Source organism: Haliotis asinina, chromosome 3 (genome assembly GCF_037392515.1).
Source record: "Haliotis asinina isolate JCU_RB_2024 chromosome 3, JCU_Hal_asi_v2, whole genome shotgun sequence".
NCBI classification, from domain to species: Eukaryota; Metazoa; Mollusca; class Gastropoda; order Lepetellida; family Haliotidae; genus Haliotis; species Haliotis asinina.
The window spans coordinates 32,991,548-33,010,607 of record NC_090282.1 but is presented as its reverse complement, the minus strand read 5'-3'; the positions used below and the strand labels follow the sequence as shown (position 1 = coordinate 33,010,607).

Genomic DNA, 19,060 nt, shown 5'->3' with positions numbered 1-19,060 from the left:
TAACATTCATTAGGATTTTCTTAGTGACATTTTGAAGCAATGCAGATATATAGGTAAATATGTGGGTGAAGGAAAAAAACTATAGTCCGAAACATCCTGTTCCTCAAATGACAGACGTTGACATCCATTAATTTGCCCCCTTCAACTATGTGCACATTCAGATATCCGATCATTGAAGGGACACTGATGCGGAATGAATAATGTTTCTCACCAACGGTTTAATTATGAAACCAAGCAGCAAATTCACTGTAAGTATAAGCAGACCGTGTGGGGTGTTTTTTTTAACTTTCAAAATGCATACAAACGTGATAAGGAACTAATTAGGTTTACAACTCAAAATATAAAGTCGTACATTGACTTCGTTACTTTTCAGTCCTAACGTTTTTTTATACCACTGGCAGATGAGTAAACTTCAAGGTGTTTGATTTGTTTGCATAACAACGAAGTAAAATGACTTCATCTTTGTTCATCATTCTACACACAAACTATCAATTGCACATATGGGAGGCGCAGCAGAGATCACGAACCAGTCATGAATTCTTTGATATCATCCGAGTACTCACGGGAGAAAAACAATAACAAAAGAAACCACCAGTCCACGGAAATTGCTCCACATCAGTGCCCCTTTAAGTACTCATCTAATCTTGGACTTAATTAATCTGTTTCTGCCCTAAGTGGCATTTAGAAGCTAATTTGATGAAGAGGAAAAATAGACAATTACTTTATGCGATGTTGTTGAGCAATTATAATTTGTGTATTCAGTTCGGACAAGTCGACATGACACAGGTCCTCAAACCGGAATGCTGCATGTCTTGAAAAGTTGCGAACGGGCATATGCAATCTACAAATTATTGTGTGTAAAACATTTCTCAACAGTTTTGAGAAAAAAGATATCTAGAGATAATCTATGATATTTCATAAGACTGAAGTTTAGAGAATTGAGTTATCCTTCTATCTTTGCTGTATTTGGCGGGGCCGTTTCTTTCGCCAACAAATTCTGGCTCGTTTCAGCTAGTGGCCGTTTTATCCAGTAGCTTATTTGCTCGGCCGAAAGGGAAATGTTGGATCAAGGGAGCACGTATTGTGGGTACATGTAAACAGACAATATTAGAGAGTTGTTACGAGCATTCTGATAACAGAAAGTAGTCAAGTTATTCATACACATAATTAATATCACTATATGTGAGGAAAGTTTTTTTATACTACTGACGTTCTTCTGAAAAACAAAGTGAAAGATAATTGATAAATTATTACCCCCCTATCAAAGGGAGTTAAATATGTAGGTCAACAAAAACAATGACATTAAGATATTTAGAAGGCGTTCTGTTTTCAGCATATCTTATTCACTTTGTAAGCGATAGATGCAAGTATACTAGGGCTTAATCTGAGAAACTCCATTGTGCTTTGTCGATATTTATTTGTATCGCAGATTTTCTTCACAGACGAATTATTTATAGTGGTATGCATAAAATTTGGTAAAAGTGATTTCCCTTTGACGTATTCCAGGGAAGGGAAGGGCAAGACGCAAATAGCGACGACCAATATGGAAGTTTGCTGTCACTCTGAAACGACGGCGCAAACTCTCAGCCCTAAAGAAAGTTTGCATTTGAAAGGTTTTTGGATTGTATGGTCTGTGTTATTGGCCAGTTAATTTTCGGTATCACTTGAAATATGGTATTGATATATTTTTGAGTGACAGGATAATTATGTCTGTCCTGTTGTAGGATATAAATAGCACGTTATGTTAGGTCGTTAATAGTATATTGCCGGGGGATCCAGCGGCATGCATACCTCACCCTAAATATACATTCAGTGAACTAGAACAGATATGAAGAACAATCAGTAATCTTATTTCAGTGTTGGAACATTACACTTTGGAAGGTGGAAATATTCTATGTAAAAAGATGGGGGTTACGGGTGGATCTCTTTCCTCAGTGATGTGATGTTGCAAGCAACAGAACCGTGGTGTATGTTAAATGGGCAATGATGCGGAGCGAATAATGCTTCTCGCCAACGGTCTAGTTACGAAAACAGACCGCAAATTGGTCAGCGCCCACTCCTTCGACCTTGACGAACAAAGGAACTGGGCTCCTGTCCATATTAGCAGAATTTGTTCAATTTAACAGTCAGGAGGCCGGATGCCCATCACATGCCATTTGTTTAAAATATCCATGATATTCCTTGTCTGATTGTAACCATATATCCCAGCAGTGTAGTTCTTTTCGGATGCTTGGATGGTATACTGACTGATCCAATTTGATCCTATTTCTGTGTTTTTAACCTCGATATTTAATCATGTTACATGAAAATATGATGTCTACAGGCTCGTAGCAAGCCATTTGTTTCAGTACGGAAGATTGCAAAGCTTTATATTTAGGTAGTTTTGAGTGTTGGTTGAGCTGTGATAGCAAATAGCATACGTAAATTTTGGTAGCTATGGTAGCTACAATGGTTTATTATTTATGATAATAAAACACACAGTTGATTTATTTGAATTCGTAAACAAAACAAACGATGACTTTGCCTTTGGTAGAGAAATCTGAAAATTGTCTTGCGTAAAAAAAACCTTATTTCACCTATTTACCAAAGTACACAGCAAATGCCTGTGTGTATTCCTTATGTAACGAAATTCCGTTGGTATCCTCAAAACAGTTTCGGCCCATAAGTGTTTTCAGGCTGCATGGGACACAGAGATTACATCTTCCTTGCTGTAACTCGCGTTTGATGGTGTAAACCTACACGTGTTATTTGTCATCATTCTCTTGATGGTCAATTCATGAATTTATAACAGGTATAATTACTAGCAACACCACTTCGGTTACTCAACAAAGGTTCCCATTTGGCATTTCTCCTGTCTGGAGTAAATACTCAACATTATAAATTAAGGTCTGTAATGGCAAATGTATTGTATGTTATGTAATATGTGCATGTAAGTGATGCAAGAGGGTTTATCAGCTGAGTTACAAAAACAAACATCGATCAAAGGATTAACTGATAACACACTGATTGATTAATTACTTTTATCTTCTAGCAGATTTGTCAAAAGGCAGTGTGTGTAGATGATTACACCCTGTCATAAAGTGTGAGTGCAAAACAACATCCTCCCTTCAAAGAATTAACCACCCTTGCGTTGATTGATTGACTGCTCAATATTGGTTAACTAAATTACTTAGAATAGTGGACATCATACAATTAGTTGCCAGGTGTGCTATCTTGGGAGACCAATGAGAGGTTTATCTAGTTTTCACCAACGAAAGACGTGAAACGATGTGTTACTTTTTCGCAAATGAGACAGTTGTAAGACACGTGACACAGAGCAGGATTATTTACCAGCTGCAGATGAATGGAATACGATTTCTTTTACGTGGATATTGATGGATACATTCCTGAACAAGGTAGTAGCCTGACATTGTTGCTATAAAATTAGTCTGTTTTACAGTCATTATTTGCATTTTGTTTTAATTTATTTGTTGTAGCATTCAGCAGAATCTGTATGACAGAAAACACACACTAGATCGCGTATGTGTGTGAAATAGGATCCACATTGGCAATCTATACAATGTATAAGTGTTGCTGTTATGTTAGAAATTTACTATGAGTATAAGCAAATCGTGTGTTCTTTTATTAATTTTCAGAATCATACAAATATGACAATAAACTAATTAGGGTTATGAGACAAAATATAGAGACTTACATTGGCTTCGTTATTTTTCCGTCCTAATAGTTTTTTACCATTTCTACCACTGGCAGATGATTAACCTTCAAAGTGTTTCATTTGTTTTCCTAATACATTTGTAATGAAGTACAAATGACTTCACCTCAGTTGATCTGTCTATAATTAAACTATCAATTGCGCTTACGGACTGCGCAGCAGAGGTCACGAACCAGTCACGAATTCTGGGATATCATCCGGGTACTCACGGGAGAAAAACAATAACAAAAGTTTACACCAGTCCACGGAAATTGCTCCACATCAGTGCCCCTTTAATGAGATAAACTTACTGCAAATGTGCAAAATGACAATATACTGAAAAAATAAATTAGTGACTTGTGATATGTGTGCTGTTTTGGCTTGAAACAATAGTATAGATAATTTATATGTTGAAAAAGTGAAAGGCGTATTTTCATGTGTACTTGCCCTTTGACTGTTGTCATCAGTTTGCGAACATGACTTGTGCTTGAACTTGAATAGTTTCAGTAGGATACATGTAGTTTCAAATGAAACTGATGTATATGGATTACACAAAAACTTGGGACATGTGTAAGTGCATATAATATGATTACTTTTATGTTTCATAATTCAGTAATTTATTGACCTGTCCAGTCATCTAAGAGTTCTCCACTTTGTACAGGTCAGAAACTGATGACTGAGGTTCAAATCCTGGTTAATCCTTCTCATGTTTGAAAGTTGTCAGCTCCATGCCCTTTCTCATGGGTTTCACAAAGGTGAAGTTGATGACAAAATATAAAGTTTTCAGCTGAAAACCGATTTTCTTGTTGCCATCCCTGTATGATTCTCTTCAAGTTGTTTAGCCACACAAAGCTGACATGCCATGATTTAACTGCAATATTGTTCAAATCAGCATTTTACCCAGCACACTCAACATCTTTGAGTGGCATTTAGAAACCGTATACAGAATTGACTCATAGATTTCAACTTCTTTATTCTTTCAGTGCACCATTTCAGTAGAGATGCTAGTTGTCATTTTAACAGGCAAGAGATCTGGTCTGACATGTGACACTGAAAGAATATCTCGCTGCTTGTTTAATCTGTCGAAGGTCACATGGCGATCAAACTGGCTTCCTACATAACCTTGACAACTAATAATGGAATACATATGATATTTCAAAAGATATTTATGGATTATTTGTCACCATGATCTAACTAGAACATCGCTGTCTGTTGCATACAAAAAAAAGGTCAATCTGAAAGGAAGTTTGGTTATGTTTCAGATGGCGAGGCACTTGTCTAGGTGACAAATGGAGAGCTACCGAGAATGCATCAACTCTGAGTGTGTTGGTATGGGTATCCCAGCATTTCACGGCAGATGTCAAATGTGTCAACATGCACAGGATAATCCACAGATAGGACTCGGTCAAAACTATGAAGATTTGGTGGTTGAATCAAACCCTGTTGTCCCTTTCAAGTGCTTGATAGAAAATTGTCCCAACTTTGGAAGCATTGAGAAAGAAAAATTATGCAATGAATGCTACAACACTCATCCCCACAAATGTAAGACACTTAATTGTGAAAATGTCAGCTTTGCTAAATATGACTTTTACTGTAAAGATTGTCGGGGAAAACATGAAATAGGCACACTTCATTCAGAAGGTGAATGTCAGTTTACTGGAACATTTCAAAGTCAAAGCCATTCCCAGAGCTCAGTTATGGAACATGAGGCAAGTGGAACATCCCAAGAATGGAGCTATACCAAACCATGTGCAGAACGTCAGTATTTGGATCCTGTGTGGAGAAAGTGTCTAACTTCTGGCTGTGGCAATTCAGGTACCAGTGCCAATGGACTTTGCCTTCAGTGCTACTTGGGACAGGTTGATAGTGAAGGGCAAACGCCCAGTTTCCAGGAGTGTCATGTAACTGATTGTAAGGAGTTTGGGTATCAGAAGTTGCATGGGTTTTGCAGAAAGTGTTACAGTGCTGGTCAGATCATGGATAAGACAGTTATTAAGAAGTCATCTTCATCATTTCCCTTGGCTGAACATGCGATAGGGAGTGAATTGAAATGCTCCACACCAAACTGTGAATTTTTCGGCCTTGCAGAACAGAATGGACAATGCAGCAGTTGTTTCAAAAAGTATCTGAATATGTTAACAATGGAGCCTGAAAAACCTCAAACAACTAGAAATGAGTCTTTATCAAATCAGTGCAGAACAAAGGGCTGTGGGTTTTTTGGAACGCTGGAAAGAAATTACCTGTGCAGTAGATGTTTCAGAAATGCTGGTGGAAAGGAGAGAACACGTAATGCCAGTGGGCCCCCGGGTTACTGTGCTCAGCAGAATCTGTATGACAATGGAAGCAACAACCTCAACTCCGGTGCATCTGGTAATTGCACCACTAACAGAAGTCAGGTTCAGGGAGTGGAACCCAGACCTGGAGGCTATACTAGCACTCCATATGCAGGAGCATCAGAACCTACCAACATGAAAACACTTACGATACCAGACATCCATGAACCTGTCGCCTCAGACAAATTGTTTGGAGAAAAAAGACCTGAAAAAAGCAGACAAACGCTGAATATAAGACGATCTTACAGCTCGCCATCAGGGTTTACTTTGATTGAGCAGGAATGCCAGAGGAAATGTGGTCGGAAATGTGTGGCTCAATGTGAGCCCTACTGCATGAGTTGTTACGAAGATTTGAAGCTTCAATCACCAAGTAGGACTCAACAATTAGAGCCATATTACCCCCATGATCTTCGATTTGCAAGTAATCCCTCATTGTCCTCCCTACCAGATGTGTGCGAGTCACCTGGGTGTGATGAGCCAGTGTCCAGCTTGACCTATCCTCTTTGTCAAAGCTGTGGAGAGCAAGGTCAAGGAAGTAAAGCCAGGCCAACTGCAGGGGAAGAAAATAAAGATGACACTGAATCAATACCTCTTGGAGCCAACTCCAGGGAAGGTATGGGTACTGGAAATGTACCTCTTTCAGCTCATGCAGCACAACAAGGTAAGTATGTCCTTAGTTGTCATACCAGTGGCAGGGGAATTCATTAATAGAGGCTATGTGTCATTTGATTTTTGTGGTAAATTGTGTTCAAATATTAAAACATCTTTAGTGAGTTTTCAAAGTGATTCAGTTAATTATAAATGTTGAACCCATGTCTATATTGTGCTTGTATGGTAATAAGTAAGATGCCAAGAAGGCTCTTCTGTTTCATGTTAGACCATTGTGAGTCAGATGAAAAGAGAAGATATGTTCCATGTTAGATCAGGATCAGTCAGGTTAAGAATGTTATCATGTTCCATGTTAAACCGTGATCAGTCAAGAGGCCAAGACGATTGTTCTGTTCCATGTTAGACCATGATCAGTCAGAGGTCAAGAAGATTGTTCTGCTCCATTGTTAGACCACGATCAGTCGAGGGCCAAGACAATTGTCCTGGTCAATGTTAGACCATGCTCATTCAGAGGTCAAGAAGATTGCCCTGTTCCATGTTAGACTATGATCAGTCAGAGGTTAAGAAGATTGTTCTAGTCCTTGTTAGACCATAATCAGTCAGAGGCCAAGAAAATTGTCCTGTTCTGTGTTAAACCATGATCAGTAGTGAGTCAAGACGATTGTTCTGTACCTTGTTAGACCCTGACCAGTCAGAGGCCAAGACAATTGTTCTGTTCCATGTTAGACCCTGACCAGTCAGAGGCCAAGACAATTGTTCTGTTCCATGTTAGACCCTGATCAGTCAGAGGTCAAGAAGATTGTCATGTTCCATGTTAGACCATGATCAGTCAGAAGTCAAGGTCAAGAAGATTGTTCTAGTCCTTGTTAGACAATGATCAGTCAGAGGCCAAGAAGATTGTCATGTTCCATGTTAGACCATGGCCATGATCAGTCAGAAGTCAAGAAGATTGTTCTAATCCTTGTTAGACCATGATCAGTCAGAGGCCAAGAAGATTGTCCTGTTCTGTGTTAAACCATGATCAGTAGTGGGTCAAGAAGATTGTTCTGTACCATGTTACACCATGACCAGTCAGAGGCCAAGATGATTGTTCTGTTCCACGTTAGACCATGTTGAGTCAAGGAGGATGTACTGTTCCAGGTTACATTAAACATGATGCATGTATTGCCATTCTGTGTATTTTTGTCACTGTTACTATTTGCCAAGTGATACCACCCAAATGGTGAGACATTACATGAAATGAGCCAATACTTATCTCCCTCTTTATTCAGGTGAATGGGTTGATGGCCAGTTACCTGAAAAGAAGATGATTTCTTTGAAACCATTGTGCTTAGCGCAAACTGACTTGTGCAGCATCCGATGTGATTATATCATCTGTCTGTGGAATAAACGCAATATTGAGACAGGTAAGAAAAACATATTTCAAAGACAAATATATTTTTTTTTCAATAGGTGCAAGTATGTTATTTATTCATATAATGCTATTTTGTGAACCAGCCTTGAATTAAAATTCATTTCAATACTACTGAGGGATGGTGGGGTAGCCTAGTGGCTAAAGTGTTTGCTTGTCACACTGGAAACCAGGGTTTGATTCCCCCTATGGATGCAATGTGTCAAGCCCATTTCTGGTGTTCCTTTCCCCTCCCCACCCCCCTACTCGTCCTGATATTGGTGGAATATTCCTAAAAGTAGCATAAAACTAAACTCAGTCAGCACCATGTCTCCAAACAGTAGAACGACAGTCACTCAGTAATTACTTATGTAAATGTTTGAAGATAAATATTAACTAGTTAATGCACAAAGTACATCAATAACATCAACCAGTCACCTTGGTTAGTAGTGACCCCATGCATACCCTTCAGTTACTCAGGGCACATTCCTCCTGAATGGGCATAATGGAAGATCATGTGACTATGTGTTTCCATGGTATCCTGGATCAGTGTGTCAGAGTGTCAGTAAAGCATAATTATTCACTCATCCTTCACAAGGAGTAATTCATCAAGTCTTGTTGCAGGAAACCATCTATTGCTGGATAAGATTGGAGAAGTGACTGAGACCCGAGAGGTTTTTAGTAAGTACTGCTAACCACAACTTATTATGTTTAAACAACACTATTGTCTTCCATCATGAAGATCCCGGTTGTGCTTGGTCTTCAACAACACATGCTTTTTCATAAGAAGTGAGTACTTTTTAAACTTATCTCATGTTATGCGCTTTCTCTTCTATTATCAACAGTAAACAACCTGAAAAGATCTGTCCCTGCATGAACATGTGACCACTAGTTGTAGTCAGTTCCTTAGTATGGGCAGAGGATAAGACCACTGGTTAAAACATTTGAAATATGAATCCCAATCCTGGAGTCCCTCACCATGATTTTGCTGGAAGTTTCCAAAAAGTGGCCTCGAAATCCATTCACCACAGGGCTACTACAATGTGTGAAGGCTATTTCTGGTGTCCCCTGAATCATACTGCTGGAATATTGTTAAAAGCAGTGTAAAACCCAACTGACTCACTCACTCACTCACTCACTCACTCACTCACTCACTCACTCACTCACTCACTCACTCACTCACTCACTCACTCACTCACTCACTCACTCACTCACTCACTCACTCACTCACTCACTCACTCAACTCAACTCAACTCAACTCAACTCAACTCAACTCAACTCAACTCAACTCAACTCAACTCACTCAACTCACTCACCATATCAACCTCACCCAAGGGTCTTCTGGAGTGTTCAGGCACAGTCATCTTTGGTGACTTCATTATTGGCCTGGAAGCCAACTGTGTACAATGATGCTGAGGTTATTGATACTGTGTATCATCAGTTTATGTGAGCAGTCACATTTGTGGAGTATTAATTCAAGATTTTGTGCTGGAGTTCCTCTCCTGTTTCTTGACCATCACTGATTAAACTTAGGATTGAGAAGGGATTATCAACACATTTTACAAGGACAAAACATTGCATGGAGAGCTTACAAGCTCTCTTGCCTTTCACCCAAATGATGTGGATGCTGGGGCCAGTTCAGAAGAACATGCCTTCTAGAACTGACGACAGAGAGGCCTTTGTATTCTAGGACCTGATGGAAATTGGGTCGAAGGTCTGTCATTTGTCCTTTAATGAAAGATGTGGCAAGAAATCACAGACCTCGTACCTGCCCACTCCCTGCGAGTTTGTGCTAAGGGGTTTCATGAAACAACCAATCAAAAAGGAATTCAGGGGATAAGAAGTGTAGGCCAGTCTCTTTGTGAACTTGTTATCTCACAGTTATCATTTCAGAAAATGTAATCTGAAACCCACCGTCCAACCATGGTGAATGAATGAGATGAGATTTACATTTTAAAGTGCAGCCTAATTGTGTTCAAACCACTGGAATATTGTTGACGGGAGTTACAAAGCAAATAGACACAATTGTGTCATTAGTTATTTAGAGTCAGTTGACCCATGAAGGTCCTGGGGTAGAATAGGCCTTCAGCAACCCATGCTTGCCATAGAAGGTGACTATGCTTGTCGCAAGAGGCAACTAACGCTATCAGGTGGTCAGGCTCACTGACTTGGTTCACACATGTCATCGGTTCCCAAATGTGCAGATCGATGCTGGCCCAGACAGGATTATTTACAGACTGCCGCCTGTATTATTGCTGAGTGCGGAGTAAAACTAAACTCACTCGCTCTCACTCACTCACTCACTCACTCACTCACTCACTCACTCACTCACTGTCAGTTTTATATAGAAATGGAAAAAATTAAAATGATGTGTCTACTGATTTTTTATTTGTTTACAGAAACATCTCTGTCACACAACAAGGTGTTTGAGACAAGTGGAGGGCTGTCAAAGGCTGGTAGTGTGTTTCACTGTAAATATGACCATGCTGTTGACGTGCAGGTGGCCAACGCCCTGCTCAGGTGTATCAAGTATGGAGAAGCAGAAGCCAGGAAGAAGTCCACACAAAACAGCGTTGTCCTGTTTCCAGTAGCGTATTTTGGTGTGTAGTCTTGTTTCTTCTGCCTCTCACTCTAATGACTCAGTTTCCTGAAATGTCCTACATTTTTTTAAACTCTTCATGATTACGTGCGTATTAGTTGCCTGTCATTTTTTGACTTTGTCACTTTCTAAACCAGTTAAGATGTAGTGATTGTCACTGCAGCCTAATATTTCCCTGAGTGGATAGGGGTCACAGTTGTCGTAGTGACATTCTTGTGACAGAGTTTTCTCCCTTGATTAATATGGAGTACCGTTCAGAGGAGCATTAAAGCACAACTCACATTTCCATTAGCAGTGTTGAATTTGAATGATTTTGACATTATGTATCTCAGCATGATTTCATTACTCTCAAAAAAGAGAAGGTGACATCTTTACTTATGTATGCTTTGTATGTAAATAGTATCTGTGTGAAGTAGTTTACACTGCTAACATTTCCTTTTAAATGCTATGCTCAGAGGACCTTCAACGAGACCCTGCTTTGTCAACGCGAGTGAGCATGTACGTCATTTCTTACATCCAGACAGTCACAGGCTACACTCAGGTGCTCAGCAAGTTCTGGCTGTGTGTTGACTCACCTGACACCAGCACCAAATGTAAAGAAGAATACGTAAGAGTCAAGGAGAAGAAGAACAAAGATATACATAAAACCAGTCTGACATGTGAGTAGACTGATGAGTGGTATCTTGGTTACATATTTGTTGATTATCTCCCATAGTCTGCCCTTTTAATGGATGTTCTGAAGTTTTGAAGTTATGTTGTAAGTGCACACAAGTTCTGTAATGAAAAAGTAGTCAGAAGATTTGTTTGTTGTGCAAGTATATAATAAGCACCTGTTAAACCTTCTTAACCCAGGTTATTTAATTGACTGATAATGGGAATCTTCTGAGGCAAATGAGTTAGCCGACTGTAAAAGTCAGGCTTTTTGCTCTTGCCAAACTAGTTCATTGTTTTGTGTTTATTGAAAACCTGGCTAAAACTCAATACTTTACATGTCCACCTTGTCAAATTGTTGATATAACCACATCTTTTACAATGGTGTAGCACTTTGTCATTCAATTTGTCTGCTTACAGGTTGTCACCGGTGCAAGAACGCTCCTGCAGGTGACTATGGTTCTTATATTTAGCATCCTCTTCCAAATCAAGCTGGCAGATATTATTTGTATACAAAAAAAGTTTATGGACAGAAACTTCTTTATTTTGTGAGTGCTACGTTTCAATACGGATTATTGTACCATTGTCAAGAACCTGCATTGAAATGTTGCATTCAGGAAAAGGAGAAGTTTTTATCCATAAAGATTGTTTGTATATATACTTCCCAACTTCTAAAATACCACCTAAAGGTTGTCCTTTGTCTTTGTATTGACCTGTGACTGAAGGGTGATTATTGTCCTCATGTAGGAATGTTGTAATGATTCAGTGTACTGTTCAGTGTGATAACATTCGTTTTTCTTCTTAATAGCAAAGCTGAAGCCCATCTCTGAGAAATGTGGTGATCACTGTGCAGTGTTTTGTATCCAGTGTCTGAAGATTGGACGACGTGACCAACTACGCTGTCCCAAACATGGCCTGTGTTTCTCACCAATAGGTAGGGACAGTTGCAGATTCAGGGGTTAACTACAGGTCAATCTCCACCAGGCCAATATGGCTGTAGCAATGTGTTGAACTATGGATGGATTGTTGAGTCTCTGATATCAGTTAATTAGTGGTAGAAATGAAAAAGTATCAATGCATCGATACTACACGTGACTATTTGATAGTACAGTATATTGACTTAAATGTGCAGCACAAAATACAGGAAGTACCAGATTCGTTCACTTTGATTTAGAGTTATCTGCCCTTGTTACTTTTACACAACCATGATATATAGCTGGAACATTACTGAGTTCAACATTAATAAAAAACAAACAAACAAAAACACTCAAAATATTTACCAAAGGGAACACTTTCACAACGGTTATTTCATTCATGTTTATGAATTTTGGGAAAATAAGATGTGATGATGTATGGATGAAAAGTTAAAAACTAATTCATCATTGTTATAAATGAGAAGTTATTTGAACAGCAGTAGAAAATATTTGCTTGTACTGGTTCTGTAGCCATTGTCAACCATCTTGTAAGGGCATCCAAAAAGTTTCATGCATCTTTACATCATGGGAGAATACATTTTTCGCAAAAGTACAGATTTAGTAAATTGACTGCTGTTGGAGCAGTGGATTAGTTATTCCCTTATATTCCCTTCGTTCATGTTATATTAAAGACAGTTTTTTAACTCTTTTTGGTTGAAGTGTTATATCTATATTTCAGTCTACTCATATGTAGAAACATGTTTTTTCAGGTCATGAAAATACATATGCTATACTGGTGGCTGGACATGACAAGAATTCAAAAGTAGCGAAGATGTTTGTTAAGGATGTTGAATATATGAAAAGAGCTTTACAGTGTGACGACATCATCGGAGTCAGGTGAGTCCATGGTAACCATGGTTACTCACTGAAATATATCTTTACTTGGTTCATGAGATCGTCTGACAAAATCCTTCAAATGAGAAACTAATTGGAAAAATCAATAATAATAAACATGCATTCTGTACTCTGCTTTTTAGCATAGGTAAATGGAAGACTCTCAAGATCTCACCATTGTTACAAATTGTGAACAATACATATAGCATCCTGGCAAAAAACCTGACAGTTATCTTCTGTTTTCTTTCCATGGTAAGATTGTTTTATGATTCGTAGCAGTGCTTATCTGTAAGTTTGGTAAGTCAAACAATTTTTAAACCAACTAAGAAGAAATCTAGGGCCTTATGTTAGTTTGTTTTCTGTTGTGTAGTAACCGAGGAAATAAAAGCAAGTGATGAGTTTGGGTGTTTACTTTGACAAATTACAAGATTTGACAGATGTTTCTAGTATTTTGAATACAGTAAATGACATTAAGAATGCCAGTCTCATTGATAATCTAAGTCCTAGCCTGACCCTTAAAATCCACATAAGCTGAACCACTTTCTGTCATCCTGAATCTTCAGATATACTATACTGTCAACAAATACATACTGAATTATGCAAGTAGATCCTGTTGTTAAACTGTCTAGTAGCGATATCTCTCAACAATGCTTGTGACCTATACTGGTGACCTATTCAAGACAGTGATCAGTGATTTTTAATTCTAACTGCCAAGATTCTCAGAACAACAAGATAGTACTGCCATGGGTTAGAATTGGTCCTTAGTAACCTATTCTGGTCATACAATGATACCAATAGATCAAGACTGGTGACTTTGTTGATGATGTGTCTGTCTGGACAAGACAATCCAGTGATCAACACTATGAGCATCGATCTCCCAACTGACGAATGTCAACCAAGTTGGCAAACCTGACCATTGGATCTTGTGAGTCACCTCTTACAACAAACATGGGTAGCTGAAGACCAATTCTAATATAGAGTTTCACAGTTTTAACAATTGGGCCTCTCAGTACACTCCAAAATAGCTCAGTGAGAAATGAAACATTTATTATTCCTGTATCCAGTATATGATGAACCTCCTGTGTTGTTTTGGCTGCAGGAACGAGAACATCCAAGTGCTGACACCAGGTACAAAAGGAACCATGTACGAAAAAGTGATTAAAGCCTTTTCTGATCTGCAATCAAAGATCAAAAAAAAGAAGGGTCCATCTGTTTTCTTTTTCTTCTACTCTGGGCACAATGACAAGAAGTCACTGAAATTGGGAAAAACTAATGACACAATCACGCCAAGGAGATTGAAGCAACAGCTCAGCAAGTTGGATGTGGAGAAGATTGTTATCATTCTGGATTGTTGCTATAGCGCTGGAGCAGACATGACCGTTGAGGTTGATGAAGAGGATTTCTCATTGTCAATAGGTAGCTGCTCCAAAGATGACACTGATCCGGAAATATATGTCCCAAAATTGTGGAATCTGGATGAAATACAGGATGACACTGGATCCAAAGGAGGAGACACCTGTGTGTACCAGTGGTCGTCATCCACAAGTGACGAGAAGTCTTTCCATGACTATGACCATAGCTTCTTTACTTTTAGCATTGTAAAAGCATTGAATGCAAAGTGTCCCCTTGAAAAAGAACGTTGTGGGCAGTGTCAGCAGTTCAGACGAGAAGTTGTGAGAGCAGATGGTGTTTTCTTGAAGACAGTTCATGAAAGTGTGGATTATCATGTTCAGATGTTAGCACAGAAGAAGAATAGACAACAACATCCTCAGCTTGAGAGCAGCCATGATGATGTCCTCCTTGCATTTCATCATTTCTACACATGATGCCATTTACATCAGAAGCAGAAAGTATTCATTGATGAACCACAGGAGTCAAAGCTCAAATATCATACATTTTACAGTGGCTGAAATTGTATCATGGACAGTTACTTAGCTCTAATTATATGGTGTTGAAAGTCAGTATTCTTAAAGTGGCACTCCATCTTTTTTTCAGTTGGCCAAAGTGTATTACCCCTTTAACATGTTTGTGTCACAAATCAGGAAACATGCACCATCTCTGGAAATCACTCAGGATACTCAAGAAGTGTTGTTATGTCTCTAATCAAAAGACACAAGAGTGTAATTCTGTTTATCATAAAAGCTCATTCTTCCTAAGTCCTGAAGTGTTTGTGTGAGAAGCACATTCAACAAGCTTCAGTGAGAGAGGCATGTCTGGTCAACTGATTATGATAGCATGGCAACTGATGTTTGAGTTCCATGGCACAGATGTTTCTGAGGAGAGAGGACTTGATCTCTCCAGTGAAATATATTCTGTGGAAGCCAGTGTTAGTTGATATGTATGATAATGTACAAAATAGTCAGTAGTGCTTCAGCCAGTAAACGCATGAAACATTATAAATATTAGACTTTATATTGCCTTTGTATGTACAGTGACTGAACAAAAAAGTTAGGGATATTGGCATGTTAGGATTGATATTTTATCAGTCTGTCAAAGAATAAGTAGATTATTATTCATACTTTGAAAATTTACCTATATCCCTAACTATTTTTTACTTGGTATATATGATAGAGAAAATTCTATTTTTGTTATTTGTTTGGTTGGTAGATGTACTTTCTACACACCAACAATGATAAAATGTGTGTACATTTAATGGTGCTTTGCTATGTGGATCTATTTGGATGATGCATTCATGGGGTGTGGCACTTCATCAAGGAAGGCAGTGAACAGAACCCAATGATCAGTCATATTTTGTGTTTGTCAGTAGTGAAAACTATGTTGGCTAAGGACTACAGGGTCCAACCACATTTCTGACTATGTGTTGGGTTCTTTTTTTCAAATATTATCATGACCAGACATACCTATTGCAATGATTATCTTATTAAATGTCTGCAAGCAGAAACTGTTTGGATAACCACAATCAAGAGTTCAAAAACTTTGTGACGTAAAATATTATTGCGTAAACATTTGTTATCCTAATACAGTATGAGGGTATGTAAGCATTTAGACTACTTACATATATTCTGCAATGTAATTTCTGTTGTTGTTTGTGATGAATTGCGTTATATCTTGAACAGATTATATTTATTTATTGTTTCAGTTCTTTTGTGTATGATGGTTATGCGTTTTGTTTACATTCTGAGAAAGGTATTAGTGCTCCTTTTACCAGCAGGTGCTAGCTTGACGACTTACTTACGCAGTTCTGTATTATATGCATTTATCTGTAGTTAAACTGCCCCCAATATTGTAATGCATGTCAGTAGACAAGAGTTTTTTTTGTGTTATGCTGGACTTTGTGCTCTGTTGGGTAATCATGTACAGAAGGATGTCATAATCATGCCGAAGCGAAATGGCTACTTTTGAACTCATTGTAATGTAATCTAGATACTATATGTACCCACAGTACCATGCAACATAATTACATCTTAATTACCAGCTGAGGCAGTGCAGTAGCCTGGTGGTTAAAGTGTCCGCTGGTCACACTGATAAGCTGAGTTCAATTCACCCCATGGGTACAATGTGTGAAGCCCATTTTTTGTGTCCCCCACCATGATATTACTAGAATATTGCTAGGAGTTGTAAAACCTTACTCACTCAATAATTATCAGCTGTTTATTGACACAATCAGAATATATGAGCCATATAAGAGTAGAAAAGATCAGATATGAGGTCTCCCCTCACATCAGGATCAGTCAGAATCACTAGTCATCACACAGACCAGATTATGGACTGTCAAGGATTGTGCCATCCATTTAACATGTTACATAATGATAATATGTGTGTTATTTACTGATGTAGTTGATTATGAAAAATCAAACTGGACATTTATCATATAATATATAATATTGCCATATTTAAACATATAGATTTTCTTTCAAAGGGCATAGTATGTATGGTGACATGTCATAATAGTCCACAAGGAACATTCCTGAAGATTTTTAAGACAATTATTTGTACTGGTTGGTTCTGATTTCATTTGTGTGTGTAATGAAAGTTCTGTGTTTTATGATAAACTTATCACATTTGCTTGGAACATTACTCGGTATTATTGCTGTTGTTCCTTTCATGAACCATTATGCTTTAAACATTACAGTCCACTGGTCTGGCAGAGATAATAACAATACAAAATCCACAACTCCCTCCAATAAAGGTCATCAATCACTCCATCGGTTGCTGGGACTTTTGGGTCTTGATGTCCTAGAAGTGCACCACCTCCCTGGTGGAATGTCTGTCTGCAGAGCGTATTATCTCTGGTTGAGTCCTCTAGCCACATCAGACTTAAAGTCATCTAAAGATGGTATGTGTGCTCTTGGTTACTCTTCCTGCAACTGGCAATGAGGATGTAATGTCTGAGTGGGGTTTCATGTTAACCTGTGGCATGGTAGTTTAGTACAGTCAGCAATGCTTGAAGCTTTATAGATACAAAAATCCTGAATGTGACATTTCACTAGTGACCTTTACCTCAAGACTGTGTGTCTTGTTATCTTTCTTTTTCAGCTTTCTGATCTCATTGTTTAGTAGTGATAATGTGTTATGGCTTGTTGAATGAGCAAGTCATTAGTTAATCCCCTTCATGCTGTAAGGCCAAGTGACAACTTTCAGTCATTTTCCTCAGCAGATAAGCTGGGTGTCACACGATCCTAAGAGGATGTTCTGTATTTGTTGAAGATTGCTATTTCTGTGGGTGATAATTTACATATAGCCTTGGAATATTGCCCAGTGAGGCATTAAACAATAACTGATGTGTCACTGGATTTGCCAATAGTTCAATCAGATGCAGGAGTATTTACTTAAAATATGGAAATATGCAAGGTTATTTTTGTATATTTGCAATGTAACTGCCTATCAAGCTGAATAAAAATACAACACATTACTACCTTTCCTCTGTCTCAGGCTACGTCAGCACAGACAATGCTCTGAAAGAATTTGACTTGCCTATGAGCTCTGTTGATTTACAGCAGAAGAGTTTGTGCTCTGTATCGTCAATAACAAGACCCACATTTACTTGCATTGTGAGCATTAAATAGTGAATGTAGAGCAAAGCTCTTCACATGACTTGAAATGTGATGATCTGTGTTAAAATTGGTTTTTGCAAACCATGCTTACTGAAAGAGGTAACTAACTCTATTGAAGGGTCAGACTCGTTGACACGGTTAATGCAGAAATGGTATTCAGCAACCCATGCTTACTGAAAGAGGTAACTAACTGGATTATGAAGGGTCAGACTCGTTGACATGGCTTATGCATGTTGTTCATGATATCAGTCACTGGATTCTTGGTCTAGATTTGACTACATGCAGCCTGCTGACATAGAGCTGTAATACCACCTAGTGCAATGCTATGCTATGAACATTGTACTCTAGGCCGTATCTCCTGTATACATGATCATAATGCAGTGACTGAGTGAGTTAGATGGTTGACTTTGCGTGCATTTGATAATATGCCCGACTCTGAGAGTATGGGTTTGAATCCCAGATTGGACAAAAAGTGCATAAATTTGTACTTTACTGAGAAAGTGGAATTCCAAGTGAGTGTCCTGGTTAAGACAGTACAGAAGTGAAAGAAAATCCTGATTTGTTTGTATGTAATAACAGTCTTTAACAACCCTTTTCTTAGAGGGAGCAAGCTGGGAAGTGAGCTTTAACAACATTCTACATACATAAGATTTATTGGCTTAATGAAGGAGGAAAGCCATTAGGGATGCACGTCGCTGAAACCACTTTGGTTATACCCAAACAGACAGGTCCTCACAAATCTTGGACCATAATCAGATCCAGCCAGGATTTAACCCCGCAGTCTTTGGTTCCTGGAATGCCAAAGATATGTAACTCTCCAAAGCCATCTGCAGACCTTACCCTCCTGGGCCCTGTTTCACAAAGCTCTCGTAAGCCTAAGATTCTGCAATTTTTCTCCTAGCATCCATAGCTCCTGTGTTACAGTGTGGGAGGTACAATGCCTATGAGAATACTTTCACAATCT

The 19,060-nt window shown here is 38.5% G+C and overlaps 1 protein-coding gene across 3 annotated transcripts; it reads left to right on the top strand.

Moving 5' to 3' along the window:
• The first annotated feature begins 1,477 nt into the window (after positions 1 to 1,477).
• On the top strand, positions 1,478 to 17,954 carry LOC137277837 (uncharacterized). Of its 3 annotated transcripts, none has more exons than XM_067809799.1 (10): positions 1,478 to 1,629; positions 4,954 to 6,685; positions 7,905 to 8,039; positions 8,648 to 8,704; positions 10,423 to 10,623; positions 11,078 to 11,281; positions 11,694 to 11,723; positions 12,082 to 12,207; positions 12,958 to 13,084; positions 14,181 to 17,954. In XM_067809799.1, the coding sequence occupies exons 2-10, from the start codon at positions 4,981 to 4,983 to the stop codon at positions 14,905 to 14,907; spliced, it is 3,312 nt and encodes a 1,103-aa protein (XP_067665900.1). In that variant the 5' UTR covers positions 1,478 to 1,629; positions 4,954 to 4,980; the 3' UTR covers positions 14,908 to 17,954. The 3 variants fall into 3 exon arrangements, with proteins under 3 accessions (XP_067665900.1, XP_067665901.1, XP_067665902.1); XM_067809800.1 differs by having other exon boundaries at positions 1,492 to 1,613; XM_067809801.1 differs by lacking the exon at positions 1,478 to 1,629 and adding an exon at positions 3,197 to 3,395.
• Positions 17,955 to 19,060: the final 1,106 nt, after the last annotated feature.